Below are 16979 nucleotides of genomic sequence, written 5' to 3' on the forward strand. Positions count from 1 at the left end.
TTTTTTTGAGAGAGAGAGCATGGGGGAGGGGCAGAGAGAGAGGGAGACAAAGGATTGGAAGCAGGCTCTGCACTGTAAGTGCAGAGCCCCATGTGGGGCTTGAGCCCACAAACTGAACCATGAAATCATGACCTGAGCTGAAGGCAGACACTTAACTGACTAAGCCACCCAGACGCCCCTGTATGTGTTGATGTTTTCAAAAGATTCTCTGTATTTTAGACACAAATACAAGTATTTATGGGTGAAATTATATGATGTCTGGGATTTGCTTAGAAATAATCAGTTGGGAAAGGAGTGGGAATATCAATGGAACAAGTTTGAATGTTTGTTGATAATTGTTGAAGTTGACTGATAAGTACATGGGTTATTTTTTTTCCTTTTCCACTAAAATAAGAAAAGAGTGTCTCCAAGCTTTTTGTTATAATCAACAGGAAGGATGAAGTTTTCATCACCTGAGATGGGGACGGCTGCAAGTGGAGCAGGTTTTGCAGAAAAGATGAGTTAAATTTTAAGCACATTGAATTTGAGGTGTCAGTTGAACATCCAAACAGAGATACTGAATAGGCAGTTAGACACACAAGTTTTGGATTTGGAACAGAGGTCTGGGCTGGAGATATAAAGTTGGGAGTCATTAACATATAGATGACATTTATAGCAATGAGGCCGGATGAGATTAAAAAAAAAAAAAAAAGAGCAAGAGTAAACATAGTAAGTGGTCATTAATATTCATTATATTTATTATTTAAAAAAAATTTAGGGGCGCCTGAGTGGCTCAGTTGGTTAAGCATCCGACTTCAGCTCAGGTCATGATCTCACGGTTTGCAAGTTTGAGCCCCACCTCGGGCTCTGTGCTGATAACTCAGAGCCTGGAGCCTGCTTCAGATTCTGTGTCTCCCTCTCTCTCTGTGCTTCCCCCACTCGTGCTCTGTCTCTCTCAAAAATAAATAAACATTTAAAAAATGTTTTTTTAAATTTCATTTTAGGGAGAGAGAGAGAGAAAGCATGCACGTGAGTGGGGTAGGGGGCAGAGGGAGAGAGAGAGAGAACCTTAAGCAGGCTCCATGTTCAGTGCAGAGCCCAACATGGGGCTTGCTTCCAGATCCTGGGATCATGACCTGAGCCAAAATCAAGAGTTGACGCTCAACTCGTTGAGCTACCCAGGTAGCCAAGTAAATATTTATTATAAACATGATTAAAATTATTTCTTTTGACTTCTTTCTCCTCTGAACTCCTACAGCACTTTTATTGTATCTTGTATTATAGTTATTTGTATACATGCCTTATCCTCTTTATAAATTATAAGTTCCCTGAGTGTGGGAACTATATCTTAATCATCTTTATACATTGCTTTCCTTCCACTACTACCATGGAGCCAGAATGGTGTCTTTCACATAAGTGAATTGAAATTAATAAATGAACTAGTATTTCTGAGAAATTTCTGGTCAGGGCTATGGATATTCTGGCTTCAGGTTCATGAGACTCCCTATGTTGATGGTCTTATGTTTGAGCAGGGCCAAAGTGTGTTACTGTAGTTCTTGCTAACTAGTTAGCGCACTGACTCTGTATTGCCTAGTTCAGCCTTTATTTTTTATTTTTTTATTTTTTTGCAATAACAATGATAAGAGCCAGTGTTTATTGGTCACTTGCTGTATACATCAGGCCCTGGTCTAAGAGCTTTGATCTGTTTTGTTCTTCACAACCCTGTGTACAATGTCCTTCTCTGCATTTCATAAAATCTGAGGCTCAGAGAGATGATGTCCAAAGAAAGAAAAGAGCTGAAAATTATAATCGAGAGGTCCCTTGATACTTGTGGAAGGTGCCTACTAAAAGACGTTTTCAAATCCCCATATTTGAGAATGCAACCAACAGCTTGTAAAGTCCCCAGCAATGTGCAATTGTGAAACAAAACTGAAACATTAGTGATCATGGAATAAGTCTGACACAGAAGGATCACCTCTTCATGAAACCTTTTCTCTTCACCTTCATGCCTGTCAGCAGCTCTGGCAGGTGAGACTGTTTTCCAGAAAGAAACAAAGTTTTGTTCACTCTACCAGGTGCCTGGGTGTGTGGACAGAGCAGAGGACCCCAGAGCTTCTCCCTGGTGACTCCCTGTGCCCCCACTCCTGGAGCCTGGGGGAGTCGGTTCTAGAATTCCTCAGAAGAGCCATTCTCCACGTGTAACGAAGGAGCTTCTTAGCTCAGGAGCTAAGTCTGGAGCAAAGAGCATCAAACCAGCCATGAGTGGCCTGAGGAGTGACTAGCCTATTTCTTGAATAGGTGGTCTTCACACAGAATAATAGATCAGCCTTTCGGATCCAACCCTATCTAAGATAGCACAGAGGAATAAACCCATGATTATATGGTCAATTAATGTTTGATAAAAGAGGCAAGAATATGCAATGGGAAAAATTCTCCTCAACAAATGGTGTAGAGAAAACTGGAAGGCTAAATGAAAAAAAAAAAATTGCCATTTTCTGACACCATACACAAAAATAAACTCAAAATAGATTAAGGACCTAAATGTGAGACCTGAAGCCATGAAAATTCTAGAAGAGAACACAGGCAGTAATGTCTCTGACATTGACTGTAGCAATAGTTTTCTAGATATATCTTCTGAGGCAAGGGAAACAAAAGCAAAAATAAACTATTGGGACTATATTAAAATAAAAAGCTTTTTCACAACAAAGAAACCATCAACAAAACAAAAAGACAACGTACTGAATAGGAGAAGATATTTGCAAATGACCTATCCAATAAAAGGTTAATATCCAGATTATATAAATGATACAGTTCAACACCAAAAAACCCCAAATAATCCAATTTAAAAATGGGCAGAAGACATGAACAGATATTTCTATAAAGAAGGCATACAGTTGGCCAACAGACACATGCAAATGCTCAACATCACTCATCATCAGAAAAATGCAAATCAAAACCACAATGAGATATCACCTTATACCTGTCAAGATAGCTAAAATATGGGGCGTCTGGGTGGCTCAGTTGGTTAAGTATCAGACTTCAGCTCAGGTCATGATCTCACCGCTCGTGGGTTTGAGCACCACATCGGGCCCTGTGATGACAGCTCAGAGCCTGGAGCTTGCTTCAGATTCTGTGTCTCCCTCTCTCTCTGCCCCTCTCCTGCTCACACTCTGTCTCTTTCTCTCAAAAATAAATCAACGTTAAAAAACAAAGGATGGCTAAAATAAAAAAACACAAGAAACAACAAGTGTTGATGAGGAAGTAGACAAAAAGGAACCCTCATGCAGTGTTGGTGGGAATGCAAACTGGTGCAGCCACTGTAGAAAACAATATGGAGTTTTCTTAAAAAAACTAAAAATAGAATTACCATATGATCCAGTAATTCCACTACTAGGAATTTACCTAAAGAATATGAAACACTAATTTGAAAAGATATATGCACACCTATGTTTATTGCAACATTATTTGCAATAGCCAAATTATGGGAGCACCCAAGTATCCATCAATAGATGAATGGATAAAGAAGAAGTGGTATGGGGCGCCTGGGTGGCTCAGTGGGTTAAGCGTCCAACTTCGGCTCAGGTAATGATCTCACAGGTGGTGAGTTCAAGCCCCATGTTGGGCTCTGTGCTGACAGCTCAGAGCCTGGAGCCTGCTTTGGATTCTGTGTCTCTCCCTCTCTCTACTTTCCCCTGCTTGCACTCTGTCTCTCTCTCTCTATCTCAAAAATAAATAAACATTAAAAAAATTAAAAAAAAAAAAGACATGGCATATATACCCAATGGAATATTACTCAGCCATAAAAACAAATGAAATCTTGCCATTTGCAACAACATAGATCGAGCTAGAGACTTTAATGCTAAGCGAAATAAGTCAGAGAAGAACAAATACCATATGAATTTCACTCATATGTGGAATTTAAGAGTCAAAAGAACAAACTAAAAAAGAGAGAAACCTCAAAAACAGATTCTTAACTATAGAGAACAAACTGAGGTTTACCAGAAGAGAGGTAGATGGGGGTATGGGTGAAATAGGTGAAGGGGATTAAGAGTACACTTATCTTTTTTTTTTTTAGATTTTTTTTTCAACGTTTTTTATTTATTTTTGGGACAGAGAGAGACAGAGCATGAACGGGGTAGGGGCAGAGAGAGAGGGAGACACAGAATCGGAAACAGGCTCCAGGCTCCGAGCCATCAGCCCAGAGCCTGACGCGGGGCTCGAACTCACGGACCGCGAGATCGTGACCTGGCTGAAGTCGGACGCTCAACCGACTGCGCCATCCGGGCGCCACTAAGAGTACACTTATCTTGATGAGCACTGAGTAATGCATAGAATTGTTGAATCACTGTATTGTACACCTGAAACTATTATAACACTGTATGTTAACCATACTAGAATTAAAATAATTTAAAAAAATACAGAGGAGAGATGACTAAAGTGACCTAGAGTGGAATGAAGGAGAATATGACATAGTAATATGGGGAGTACAATATAAAATTGGCGCTGTGTACATGATTTTATGTATACACACACTTACCTCAGAGGATGAGTAAACATTTCATGGTTCAGCCACATGCATGAGTAGGAACCAGCATGGTGTCCTTTCCCACTGAAGTGTTTTATTTTCTTCTTATATTTCTCAGGCCCAGAACATTCTCCCCATTGGGACTTAAGAGTTCAGGAATAACTGTTTTTGTTTTTTTAATGTTTATTTATTTATTTTGAGGAAGAGAATGTAGCATGTGCATGCGAGGTGGGGAGGGGTAGAGAAAGAGGGAGAGAATCCCAAACAGGCTCCACACTCAGCACAGAGCCCTATGCGGGGGCTCAATTCCACAACCATGGGATTAGGACCTGAGCCAAAATCAAGAGTCGGATGCTCAACCGATTAAGCCAGGCACCCCTGTTTTTGTGTTAATCTACAAGATGACTTTTCTCATCTTCTACCATCCTGGTTCTGATTTCTGGCCTTTCTGTTTCCAAAGGCTCTAAGAATATTCCTTTTCTTACTTTCATCCCATTCCTATGTTAGGTGCAGTAAACTTTTCTTGTAGTTTTGCTTAATGTCACCCCTGCTCAGCTCCAATCTCAGATAATTTGGTACCACTGTGTCTTTATCCTTTCTTTCTTTCTTTCTTTCTTTCTTTCTTTCTTTCTTTCTTCTCTTTCAACTACAAGATCAGGAAGATAACATTGATTCAATACTATTATATAATCTACATACCTTATTCGGATATCATCAGTGCTAATATTAGAGTTCTTTGTAGCAGAAGGAAAACCGAGTTCTTGTCTGGGGTTCAGTCCCAGATTACATGTTGCATTTGATGGTCTTGGGTCTTATCTCCTAGATCTGCTCAAATCTGAATCAGTTCCTCAGTCTTTCTTTGTCATTGTTGATCTTGGCATGTTTTTCTCTTCTCTCTCTCTCTTTGTTTCCTATGTCTCCCTCTGAAGAATATTGGCTAGTTTTTTGTACAGCATCCATCAATTTAGGTTTATGTGATGTCTCCTCATGGTCAGATTCAGGTAATAAATTTTTGGCAGGAATACAATTAAAGTGATGTTATTTCCTTCTCGGTGCATCATATCAAGTGACACATGATGGTATTTTGTCCCATTACTAGTGATGTTAACTGGAATCATTTGGTTACGTTGGTGAACATGAGTTTTTTTTTTCACTGCAAATGTACTACTTTCTGTTTGTAATAATTTAATACATTTTAGGGAGATACTTTGAGACTTTGTAAGTACCCTCTTTTCCACCACATTACTAGTTTTGGCATCAGTGATATTTATTTATTTTAAATCACCTTTTTTTAAAAAAGTTTATTTATTTTGGGAGAGTGAGAGAGAGAGAGGAGAGAGTGAATCCCAAGCGGGGCTTAGTCTCAGGAACTATGAGATCATGACCCGAGCCAAAACCAAGAGTTGGACACTTAACCAACTGAGGCACTCAGGCGCCCCTATTTTAAATCATCTTTATTATGAAATGTAACCCACATAAAAATGTATAAAATATAAATGTGCAAAGGTATGAATTATACATAATATACCTGTTAATGCTCCTGGTAATAAAATTAGAACATTTCCAATCACCACCCTTGCCTCTTAAAGAATTAAAACCCCTTAAAAAAAAAAAAAAAGAATTAAAACCTCTTTAGCTCCTCTAAAATTAACCACTAGTTCTGACTTTTATAGTTAATCATATAGTTTCTTTATTATTATTATTATTATTATTATTATTTATGACTTAGGTGTGTATCTTTAAATACCGAAATTTAGTGTTGTCTCATTCAAAAACTTTTTAAATTGTAGTACAATACATATAACATAAACTTTACCAATTTAAACATGTTTAAGTGTACAGTGCAGTAGCATTAAGTACATTCACATTCTGCAACCATCACTACCATCCATCTCCAGAACTTTTCATCTTCCCAAACCACAACTCTGTACCCCTTAAACAATAACTTCCCTTTTCTTCCCTCCCCCCATTCCCCTTTATGTCTCTATGAATTTGCCTATTCTATGTACATAATATAAATGGAATCATACAATATTTGTCCATTTGTGTCTGGCTTATTTTACTTAGCATAATGTTTTCAAGTTCCATCCATGTTGTAGCATGTTGATACCACTCTTAATTCTTAATTCTCATCCTGTAGTACTGGATTCCAGGAAGTTATGGATTGGAAAGAAAGCTGAGAGGGAGGAAAGCCAGGAACTCTGGAGTCACAGAATGAGAATTCTAAGGAGGAGGGAATCAGGAACACCATCATATACTATAAAAGTCAAAGCTAATGAGGTGATTTGACAGGAAATTTTCAGAATTGGTTATTAACAAAGATTTTTAGAGTAACTGCTTTGTGCCTGGAATTGTGCTAGGCACCAGGTTTATGGAGATTGGAGCCAGATTGCAAACGATTATAGAGTTACTGGTGTGTGTGGAGAAAATGGAATTTGGAGGGGAAGGAAACAGAAAGTCCAAGAGCTTGATAGGAGAGTAAAATGGAGGAAAGATGCTACCAGGATATGGAGATTTGAGTACTGCTAGAAAAAGAGGAATAAACCAAAGGGAGGATGGTAGTCTCCATCAGTATTCATATGGGCAAAGATTCCGTCCAACACCCACCTCCTCCGTACCATAACGTTTCCTTTCTATTTCCAGGTAAGTGGCAAGTGGCTCCTGGTGGAGTTGAAACCCAGCCTTTTGTTTTGTTTTGTTTTGTTTTCTGAGTTCAACTGTTTAGGTTAGACGTTTGAAAGGTGGGAGGGAGAAAACTGCAGCTAATACCACCGTCACAATTATGCTTGGTATTGTGTGTTTGAGGAAGACTCAAGCTGATAAGGCCTATTGCTGATTGGCTGGCTAGAAAATGCCGCTAGATGTAAGGGGCAGTGTGCTCTGCTAATGTGCTTCCAGGGTTTCATGGATACTTGGGTGTGGCAAAATTGGGGCTCTGGAGAGATTAGAAAAGTGGGTTACAATGAACGAGGATGAAAAACAAAATATGATTTATACAGGGGCACCTGGCTGGCTCTGTTGGTAGAGCATGTGACTCTTGATCTTGAGGTTATGAGTTCAAGCCCCATGTTGGGTAGAGAGATTACTTAACAGTAAAATATTTTTTAAAAATGTGATATATGCATACAGTGGACTATTATTCAGCCTTAAAAAGGAAGGAAATTCTGACACATGCTTTTAAGATTACAACATGGATGAATCTCAAGGACGTTATGCTAAATGAACTAAGCCAGACACAAAAGGACAAATATTGTATGGTTCCATTTATATGAGGTACCTACAGTTGTTAAATTCATAGGGACAGAAAGTAGCATGATGGTTGCCTGGGGCTGGAGGGAAGGAGGAATGGGGAGTAAGTGCTTAATGGGTACAGAGTTTTAGTTTGGGAAGATGAAAAAATTCTGGAGATGGATGGTGGTAATGGTTGCATAACCATGAATGCTCTTATTTCCATTGCACTGTGCACTTAAAAATGGTTAAACCAATAAATGTTATGTTATATATATTTTAACATTACAATAAAAAAACTGAGTAGGAGTAATGTGGCAAAATGTTAACAATGTGTGAATCTAGGTGAAAGGGTTTATGAAAGAGATCATTATACTATTTTTTAATTATACTATTTTTGCAACTTTTCTGTTGCTCTGAAATTTTTTTCAAAATAAAAAGTTTACTTAAAATTAACAGGAGGAAGTTCTGTAGAGATAAGATACAGACCAGTGGGATTGCTTCCACTACAGGCGTTGCAGGTACCAGGTCTATCAGCCTATTGTTAGGAAGATAATATAGTATCATAGGCAATTTTTGAGTACCTTAAGCAATTTGCTTTCACATTTTAATTATATCATCACCTCTTTGTTGACTTAACTTCTACATAAGGATGTGGAGTTGACAACTTTTCAATTTCTCCTCTGTTTTCTTCATATTATTTTAATTTATTCTTATGAATTCCTAGAACACTAGGGATTGTGTTTAAATTCTGACCCTCTCCCTTGCTAGCTCTAACACATTACACAAATTATCTCATCTCTAAACCTTAGTGCCCTCATCTGTAACCCTCAGAGAGTTATGAGGCTTTTAGGTGAGGTAATGAATGTAAAACAGACCACAATGCCTGCCATATAGTGAAAATATGATACATGTTATTAATTATATCATTGGTATATGACTGGACATGATTGTATAGGTCCAGGTACAACAGAAGGCATCTTAGGGGTTGAAATCAATTATATATAAATATAAGTCAGAATGTAATACTTGAGTATTGCTGCTTAAAAGGGATATGTAATAATTTTTCATTAAATTCAGTACTTGTCGTATCATCAGTAAGGTTCTCTGCCACTGAACTCCCAAACTGAGTTTCCAGATGAAAATAATGAAGCAAATTTAAAGGTTGGTAAATAGTGTCTGTGTGGTAGATTTAAGCCACCTGGGGTTCTTTTGCTTAGAGAAGTCTGTGAGAAGACCTCAGAAAAAGACTAACAAATTAGATTTATAACACTTCTATTTATTGTTTCATTGGTTGAAATATATTATGGAATTATTGGACCAGGTGAAATGATTCCAGCCGTACAAAAATTTATCCAGGTTTTAAAATGAATTGTCAATTAAAGACAATATGAGAGGAAATGGCTTTAAGCTCTAGAACAAAGGATTTAGGTTAGATGATTGGAATAAAAATTTCTGACAATGAGGTTTATTAAATTTTAAAGTGAGTTAACATAAAGTCTGATGGGATTTTCTTGTCTTTAGAGGTAGATCAGATTTCTCTCTACTGAGGTGGCTTAGCTAAAGATGTACATGCAGGTGGGTAGCGGTGCTGATGTCCTTTGCAGCTTAGGAGTCAACAAAGGCCTTTTGCTCATCTAACCACAATCAGTCAGTCTCAGTGGGTAACCATCCTGCCTGCATTTTCTAATCTTTCTGGGTAATGTAATGATTAATTTAGTTGTTATACTGCCTAACAAGGAATTCACCGTTTTTCTTCACAGTTTTATTTGGTAATGGGAATGGCTCAGTCTTATTTACTTATCTATTTAGTTTTAGTCATGTTTACTGAGGTTCAATTTACCCTTTTTAGTGTAGAGTTTTGTGAGTTTTAACAAACACATGCAATTTGCTTTTCAAATAATCAAGAAGGCCTATTTATTTATGTCTTACTTGGGGAGGGGAAATGCAATAGCAGGACAGAAAAGAGCAAAAGTATAGTGACTTTTGGGGTATTTTTATGGGAATTGATATCAAGATTTGCCCACAATAGGAACTGGTTGTTTGAGCCCTCACAAATGGAGCAGATGAATTTACTTTGTCTACCTAGTGTTTTTAATATCGACCTGCCCTGGTCCTTTCAGGATTAAATTTATTTGGTCACTGGTCTTCTGCAGCATTAGGAGTGGAGGAAAGGAGGAATCAATTATAAATGATTTCAAGATTAAGAAGTGGGATGTGTCTCTGTGTGTTCTATTCTATTTTTGTTCCACTATTAAAGCATTCCAGGGACCCTAATTATATTCTAGTTACAGCAACAACAGATTCTAGGTTTTTCAGGACAGTTTCATTTCAAAGGTTCTGTCCTTTTGTTTCCATAAGTAGCATATATTCACATGATATGCTTTGATTTTTGTTTTAAAAAATGTGATCAATGTAATTTATAAAAGCAGGGAGAAGACTGGTTTATAGGAAGCTCCACTTTCTCTTAGTTTATATAAGTACTAAATTGGGCATTTAGAATATTGGAAAATCATGATTGGGCTATACCTAAGTCATTCTGAACCTGGGGTAGAGACAGAAAACTACCTCCTACTGAATGCCAGCTATGTATGTGCTTGGCGTTGGGCTAGGTACTTTCCCCACTGACAGCTGCTCTAGCTAGAATTCCATTCTAGATCCAACCACCACTTAAATAAAACAAAGCATATATTCCTTATGGTGTCTACTTCATTAAAACAAGTCCCAGCTGCCACACCTTCTATAAGACCCTGGCACCATAATTAGGATAATAGACTCTCAAGGCTTGGGAGGGATTTTTGAGGTCATGTAGTTAAAGGGGCGGCAGCTGTTCTCTTCTCCACGGAGTCTGAGAATCACCCTGCTTAATTCAATGGGAAGTGCAAAAAAATGTCTGGGGCTATAGTCTCCTTAGGTTTCAATCTCATAAAAGAGAGGGCAATGATAAGCGAATGTGAAGCTTGACCTACGTTCCAGACTGCAGAGGGCAATGGGAAAAAATATGCTTTATTGGGGACCTCAGACAATGTAAAGGAAAAAAAAAAAAACAAACCCAAACCAAACCTAAACTGTCAGAGGCATAATGTGAGGCCCTCGAATTCAGTTAGAGGCCCACAAAAGGGATTCTAAGTGACACAGGTAAAACCCCAAGCATCCTGTCTGTCTTCAGTTTCACCAGCTCTGAAGTACTAGCCATCCTGGATCCTTGTCTTTGCCCTTTTATTAGAAATTGGGGAACCCTCTGCTTTTCTACGGAAGAAGGTAAGAGAAGGGGCCTCAAAGTGCATGAACGATAGAAAAGAAGTCTCTTCTCTTATATCTGAGTAGTGGTACACACAATTGTCCTGGAGGCAGGGGAATATATTTCACGCCCTCTCAAGGTCCCTTCGGTTCAAGGATACTGTCATTCTCTGGCTGTACTAGGAGGAGGGCCTGCAACGTCCATGCTGCCATGGAAACACGCCGCGGTGTTCCTTTTTCTTACGTGGGGCGGGGGACTCTGCCTCAACCTCGAATCATCCACAGGACTTCTTGAGTGGCGGGCAGCAGCAGCGAATGGGCGAGCCGGTACTGCGTGACGCGACGGGAAAAGGGGGAGTTCGCGGCCGGTGGCGGCGGTGGCTACAGCGGCGACCTGGGGATCGAGCTGGAGGGAGCTGGGGAGTGTGCAGAGACCTCTAGCTCGAGCGCGAGTGATCTCCCGCCGGGATGCCTGGTACCGTTTGCAGAAAGTGGGGGCGCAGTGAGCTCTGAAGGCTTGGGTTTCGGGTCTGAAGGGATGGCTGACCGGAGGGGGCGGGGTGGCAAGCATGGCGGCGGTGACGGGGAAAGGGTTGGAGGGCCCTGAGGAGGGGGTGGGGAAGCAGTAGCTAAGAAGGCTGGGTGGTCGTGAGTAAACGTGAAGGGCTGTGAGTGTTCTGGCGAACAGAAATTACAAAGCAGCCTTTTGGGGGGCGGTAGAGGCGCCAGAAAGACGCAGGGAGAGTTGTGGGGGATGGAAAAAGAGGCGGGGAGAGAAGAGGTTAGGAAGGAGGGGAAAGGGTGTCTACGGGAAGGTGATGGAAAAGAAGAGGAAGAGAAGGATTGGCAGACTGATAGTAAATAACGAGGAAATAAGGCCTTGGAAGGTTTGATAGGAAAGTGTTTGCAGCGATTATAAATATAATCTAATTGGAGTCCTAGACTGGTCCCTTTTCCTAGTTCTTGCACCTCCGCCCCATTATTTAAGCTCAGACTGCGAGAGGAAAGCTAGTAGGTTACACAGAACTGATCTTTTGTTATTCCATACCAGGGGAGCAGATGGACCCTACTGGAAGTCAGTTGGATTCAGATTTCTCTCAGCAAGACACTCCTTGCCTGATAATTGAAGATTCTCAGCCTGAAAGCCAGGTTCTAGAAGATGATTCTGGTTCTCGCTTTAGTCTGCTATCTCGACACCTTCCTAATCTACAGACACACAAAGAGAACCCTGTGTTGGTGAGTGATAATCTTGTTTGGAAAGGATTGAGGAAAAATTATTTTTTTATCTAATCAAGAACAATTAGCACATCTAAGTACTTAGGAGATCTCTATCTTTTGGATAAAATTGGTTGGAAAAACGAAATCAACACATTCACAAAAGTATGCCTTATTTTGGATTATTTCATATGTAGTAGGGATATTATGTATGTATGTTTTTTAGGATGTTGTGTCCAATCCTGAACTAACAGCTGGAGAAGAACAAGGAGATAGTAATAGTGGGTTCAATGAGCATCTGAAAGAAAACAAAGCTGCAGGTGAGATGTTTAAAGCTAATAGTCCCTTTTGCAAGAGTGCGCTTGTTGTAACTGGGTGGATCTAAACATTATGTGGTTGTGGTGAATGCGTATAAGGCACTCAGAAAGTTTTTTTTTTTTTTAAGCTTATTTATTTATTTTGAGAGACAGAGAGACCCAGAGGGGAAGGGGCAGAGAGGGAGAAGGAGAGGGGGACAGAGGATCCAAAGCCGGCTCTGTGCTGACAGTAGAGAGCCTGATGCAGGGCTTGAACTCACAACCTGAGCTGAAGTTGGATGCTTAACCGACTGAGCCATCCAGGTGCCCCAGAAAGTTGATTTTTTAATGTAGATGATTAGATTGATATTGTCCACATTTCTGAATTTGTATTAAAGTTTGGTATTAAAGTTCGGTAGTAAATGCCTTTTGTACTAATGTCCACTCTTTTTTTTCAGACCCTATGGATTCTTCTCATTTGGACACAGGTGGTACCATCAGTCAGGTCATTGAACAGTTACCTCAGCCAAACAGGACAAGCAGGTATACTAGTGTTGGAAGGAATTTATTTAAATTTATTAATGGATCATTTCTTTTATCTGTACCTATTGCCTCATCCCAATGATAAAGGGATTAATCTTATTTTTGTGAATTAGATAGTGGGAGTTGAGGATCATATTCACTGGTACATTAGTACTGGTAGCCAGAATCTCTTTTGTGAAGGTAATAACATTTTTTACACTTGTATTATTCAAATTGTGATTTGTATTGTACACGTAAAGTAAATAATCATTCTTCATTCTTAGCATAGATATGACTTAATGGAAAAAATAATCAAAAAATCTTTAGGCATATTATCAAAACTATTAGGCATGCTTTCCATTTACCAGCTAAATTACCAGTTTTAGACCCAGGATGTTTATTAATTCATACCCTAAACAGTATTCAATTTTTACTTTGTCTTATGCGTAGTTTTACATTGTCCATTTTTTGAGTTTATCCTCTGTTAGGATAGGATCCTCTGTCAGAATTGTATGTTTGATACATATTCCCATTTAATTTCATCCTTAGAGCAGCTGTACAGTGAAGACATAATCTTCTTTCCATTACATAGAGGGGGAAACTGATGGGTGAAGATGTTAGATAACTTGTTCTAGAATATATTGCTTATAAGTGGCAACTGAGCTCTGAGCCCTCCTGACTTCAGTGCCTTCTCTTTCTTTTTTACTATTCAGTGCTTAGTCTTCTGCCTGAAATTACTAAAATCAAAAGAGAACTTAGATAACTTCAGGAGCCTTGTGGTGGCTGAGTAGGAAAAGGGAGCTAGTCAAAGAGGAGAATGTCAGGTTGAGGTGGTGAAAGACTATGGTTTTATCTAAAAAATAAATGCCCTCCCACCCCCTTTTTTTTGCCTTCTATTTAATACTCTGTTTGCACATAAGTTTTTTCTCCCAAATTATTAGTTGGTGCTTTGGAACAATCTACAAATTGGTGGGCTTATTTTGACCTGCAGGTGGCTTGTCTTTGGCCCACACATGGTTGTAAAATATATTTGAAATAATTGATAGAATTTTAAATGGGGAAATTTTACATAAAACTTGGATTTTCAGCTTCTGGCATTACTAGTCCAGAGGCAATGCAACTTTTGTATTATTGGTAACATTTGCCTAGAGCTGTGAGTAGCAGCTAACCTCTGCATAGGTGAGCATGAGTGCTCTGGTCTGTCATAGTCCCTACAATTTACTATTGTATGTGGACACTGAAGTTAATTATTCATCTTTTATTGCAGTACTTTTGCTTTTGTTCTTAGCCACTTCACCCCTTTTTGTTACCTTGTTTTGCTTTCTGTAGGCATTTAAATTTATGATACTTTAAAGTGAACGTGTGCCAAAGTTATTTGTGTTTTTGTGGCCCAGCACCTCGGTTTGAACCAGTGGGGGCAGGAAGTATGTATACCCCTCATAAGTGAAGCAGTGCTGTTAGAGAAGTCCCATACTATCACTTTTCCCTTTTTGCATTGACGTGTTGCCCTTTCCCTAAAAAAACAAAACAAAACAAAAACCAAAAAACCTTGAACGTTTACATTCAGTAAATGTGCAGGCACTGTGGTAAGGTGTTTTAAAGGGGCTTTGCCATCATGGAACTTACAATTCAACAGGGAGAAAGGTGTTAAATCATTACATAAACAGCTGTTCAGTTACAATTGTTATTTCAAAGAGGGAGGAAAGAAAGAAAATATGACCTAATCTGTGTGATAGGGGTAAGCCTCTTTGAGGAATGTGATCTAAACTATAAATATGAATTTGTTAGACATGTTTGAAGAGCTGGGGAGAAGAGTGGCTGGTGGGAGGAGGAGCTTTCCAGAGGGAACTGCAAGTGCAAAGGCCATGAATCTAGAAAGGATTTGGGGTTGATTCCAAGAGAATGAAAGTTCTTCAAAACACAGGTATATTGATCTCCGTTTGTATGTATTTATTCGTTAATGCAAGTATTTTTTAAAAAGCTGCTTGTGAACTTTTTGCATAAAATTCCAAAAAAATCTTCCTCTCTTACCTAGTGTTCGGTTGATCTAAGCTGATGGTCCTAAACATGGAGCATCCTAAAGTATACTAAAGAAATATAGATTGTTTTATTTCCCTGTTAAAAATAAAATCTTTAAAACAATAAAATAAAATGTTTAAGTATTCTTTACATCCAGCATGGGATTCTAACTCACAACCCCAAGATCAAGAGTTGCATGCTTCACTGACTGAGCCAGCCAGGTGCCCTTCTCTATTAAACATTTTAAAAAATTGAGATAATTATAGATTCACATGCAGTTGTAAGAAATAGTATGTAGAGAGAGATCCTTTATAAACTTTGCCCAAATGGTAACGTTTTGCAAAACTATAGTATATTAACCAGGATATCTGTAGTGATAAAATCTACTGAATGATTTAAGTTTCCCCACTTTTACTTGTATTCATGTATGTGAATTTTTATAAAGTCTAGTTACATCTGTATCTGCCACTGTGGTCAACATACTGAATGGTTCCAGAATCACAAGGAACCCTAGTGCTGTCTTTTTATAACCATATTCACCTCTTTGTCTTACCTGAACTCCTGGCAATCGCTAATTAAGACTGTCCTTTGTAATATTTTGTCATTTCGAAATGTTATGTAAATGGGATCATACATTAACCTTTTGGGATTGGCTTCCCTCCCCGCTTCCCCCCCCCCCCCCCGCTTCCCCCCCCACCCCCAGTCAGCATAACTCCTGGGAGGTCTGTCCAAATTGTTGCATATATTAGTGGTTCATTACTTTTTATTGCCCAGTAGTTGTTCCATGGTATGGATATACCACAGTTTAACCGTTTACCTGTTGCAGGAGAGCTGGATTGATATGGGTTTTGGCTATTGCAAATAAAGTTGCTCTGACCTTTTGTGTGCTAGTTTTTAAGTGAACATAATCTTTCTATCTCTGGGATAAATGGTCATTGGGAAATTGCTGGGCTGTTTGGTAGTTGTATATTTAGTTTTTTAAGAAATTGCCAAACTCTTTCTGGAGTAACTATACCATTATATAGTTTCACTAGCAGTGTAAGAGATCCAGTCTCTCGCCATTTTTACCAGCATTTAGTGTTGTCACAATTTCTTATTATGACTGTTCTGATAAATGTGTAGTGATATCACATTATTTTAATTTGCATTTCCCTAGTGGCAAATGATGTTAAAAATCTTTTGATGTGCTTATTTGCCATCTGTACATCCTTTTCAAGGAAATGTTTGTTCATGTCTTCTGTCCATTTTCTAATTGGATTTTTAAAAACTGTGTTTTTAGAGTTCTTTATATATTCTAGTTATTAGTCCTTTGTAGGCTATCTGGTTTGCACATATTTTCTCACTCTAGTTTATCTTTTCATCCTCTTCAGAAGGTTTTTCACAGAGCAGTTTTTTAATTTTAGTGAGATCTGTCAAATATTTTTAACAGAGTAATATAAATACATAATTTATTTTAAAAATAACTTATAATTAAAAGCAAAGTCCTTTCCCACCCTTGGTGTCCTTTCACAGAGGCTACGCTGTGTGTTTTAACTTCTTGGAGAGGTTATCTTCCTGGTGCTCAATAATGTTGTAAAACTAATATTTTACAATATTGTAAAACTAATACTGCCATTTCTTATTTTATCAAATTAAGACAATTCAATTCCATAATGAAAGATGAGGATTTAACTCCATACACTCCCAATTATTGATAATTATTTTAGTTCTTATGTCAGCTACTTTTGTACTTCTAAATAATGTATTTAAACCTTTGTTTTCCTTTCCATTAGTTTTAGACAGTAGAGAAAAGTTTAACCATTAGGACTGGGTTTTTTTGCCTATAATCTGATTTATTTCAAGCCTGTTTGGATTCACCTGATCATTTTACAAATATTTATTGGATATTTCCTATATGCCAAGCATTGTTGAATTTTGGAGATGCAGAGGATCAGAAAAAAAAATCATAGACCTTA

At 38.5% G+C, this 16979-nt stretch overlaps 1 protein-coding gene across 8 annotated transcripts in view; it reads left to right on the forward strand.

Moving 5' to 3' along the window:
* The window catches only part of TP53BP1 (tumor protein p53 binding protein 1), a 96294-nt gene that overhangs the window by 14185 nt on the left and 65130 nt on the right, over positions 1-16979 (forward strand). For 7 of the 8 annotated variants that reach the window (XR_009606043.3, XR_009606041.3, XR_009606042.3 and 4 more), the window contains exons 2-5: positions 11258-11447; positions 12024-12208; positions 12414-12507; positions 12942-13026. Coding sequence is in view for 4 of the 8 variants with exons in the window: in XM_078448562.2 (XP_078304688.1) it covers positions 11441-11447; positions 12024-12208; positions 12414-12507; positions 12942-13026 (371 nt within the window). In the remaining 4 variants the exon portion in view is untranslated. Of the gene's footprint in view, positions 1-11257; positions 11448-12023; positions 12209-12413; positions 12508-12941; positions 13027-14793; positions 14930-16979 lie in introns of those variants that run through there. The other variant, XM_060618748.2, reaches the window with a different exon arrangement.

This window comes from Panthera onca, chromosome B3 (assembly GCF_046562875.1).
Source record: "Panthera onca isolate mPanOnc1 chromosome B3, mPanOnc1 haplotype 2, whole genome shotgun sequence".
NCBI classification, from domain to species: Eukaryota; Metazoa; Chordata; class Mammalia; order Carnivora; family Felidae; genus Panthera; species Panthera onca.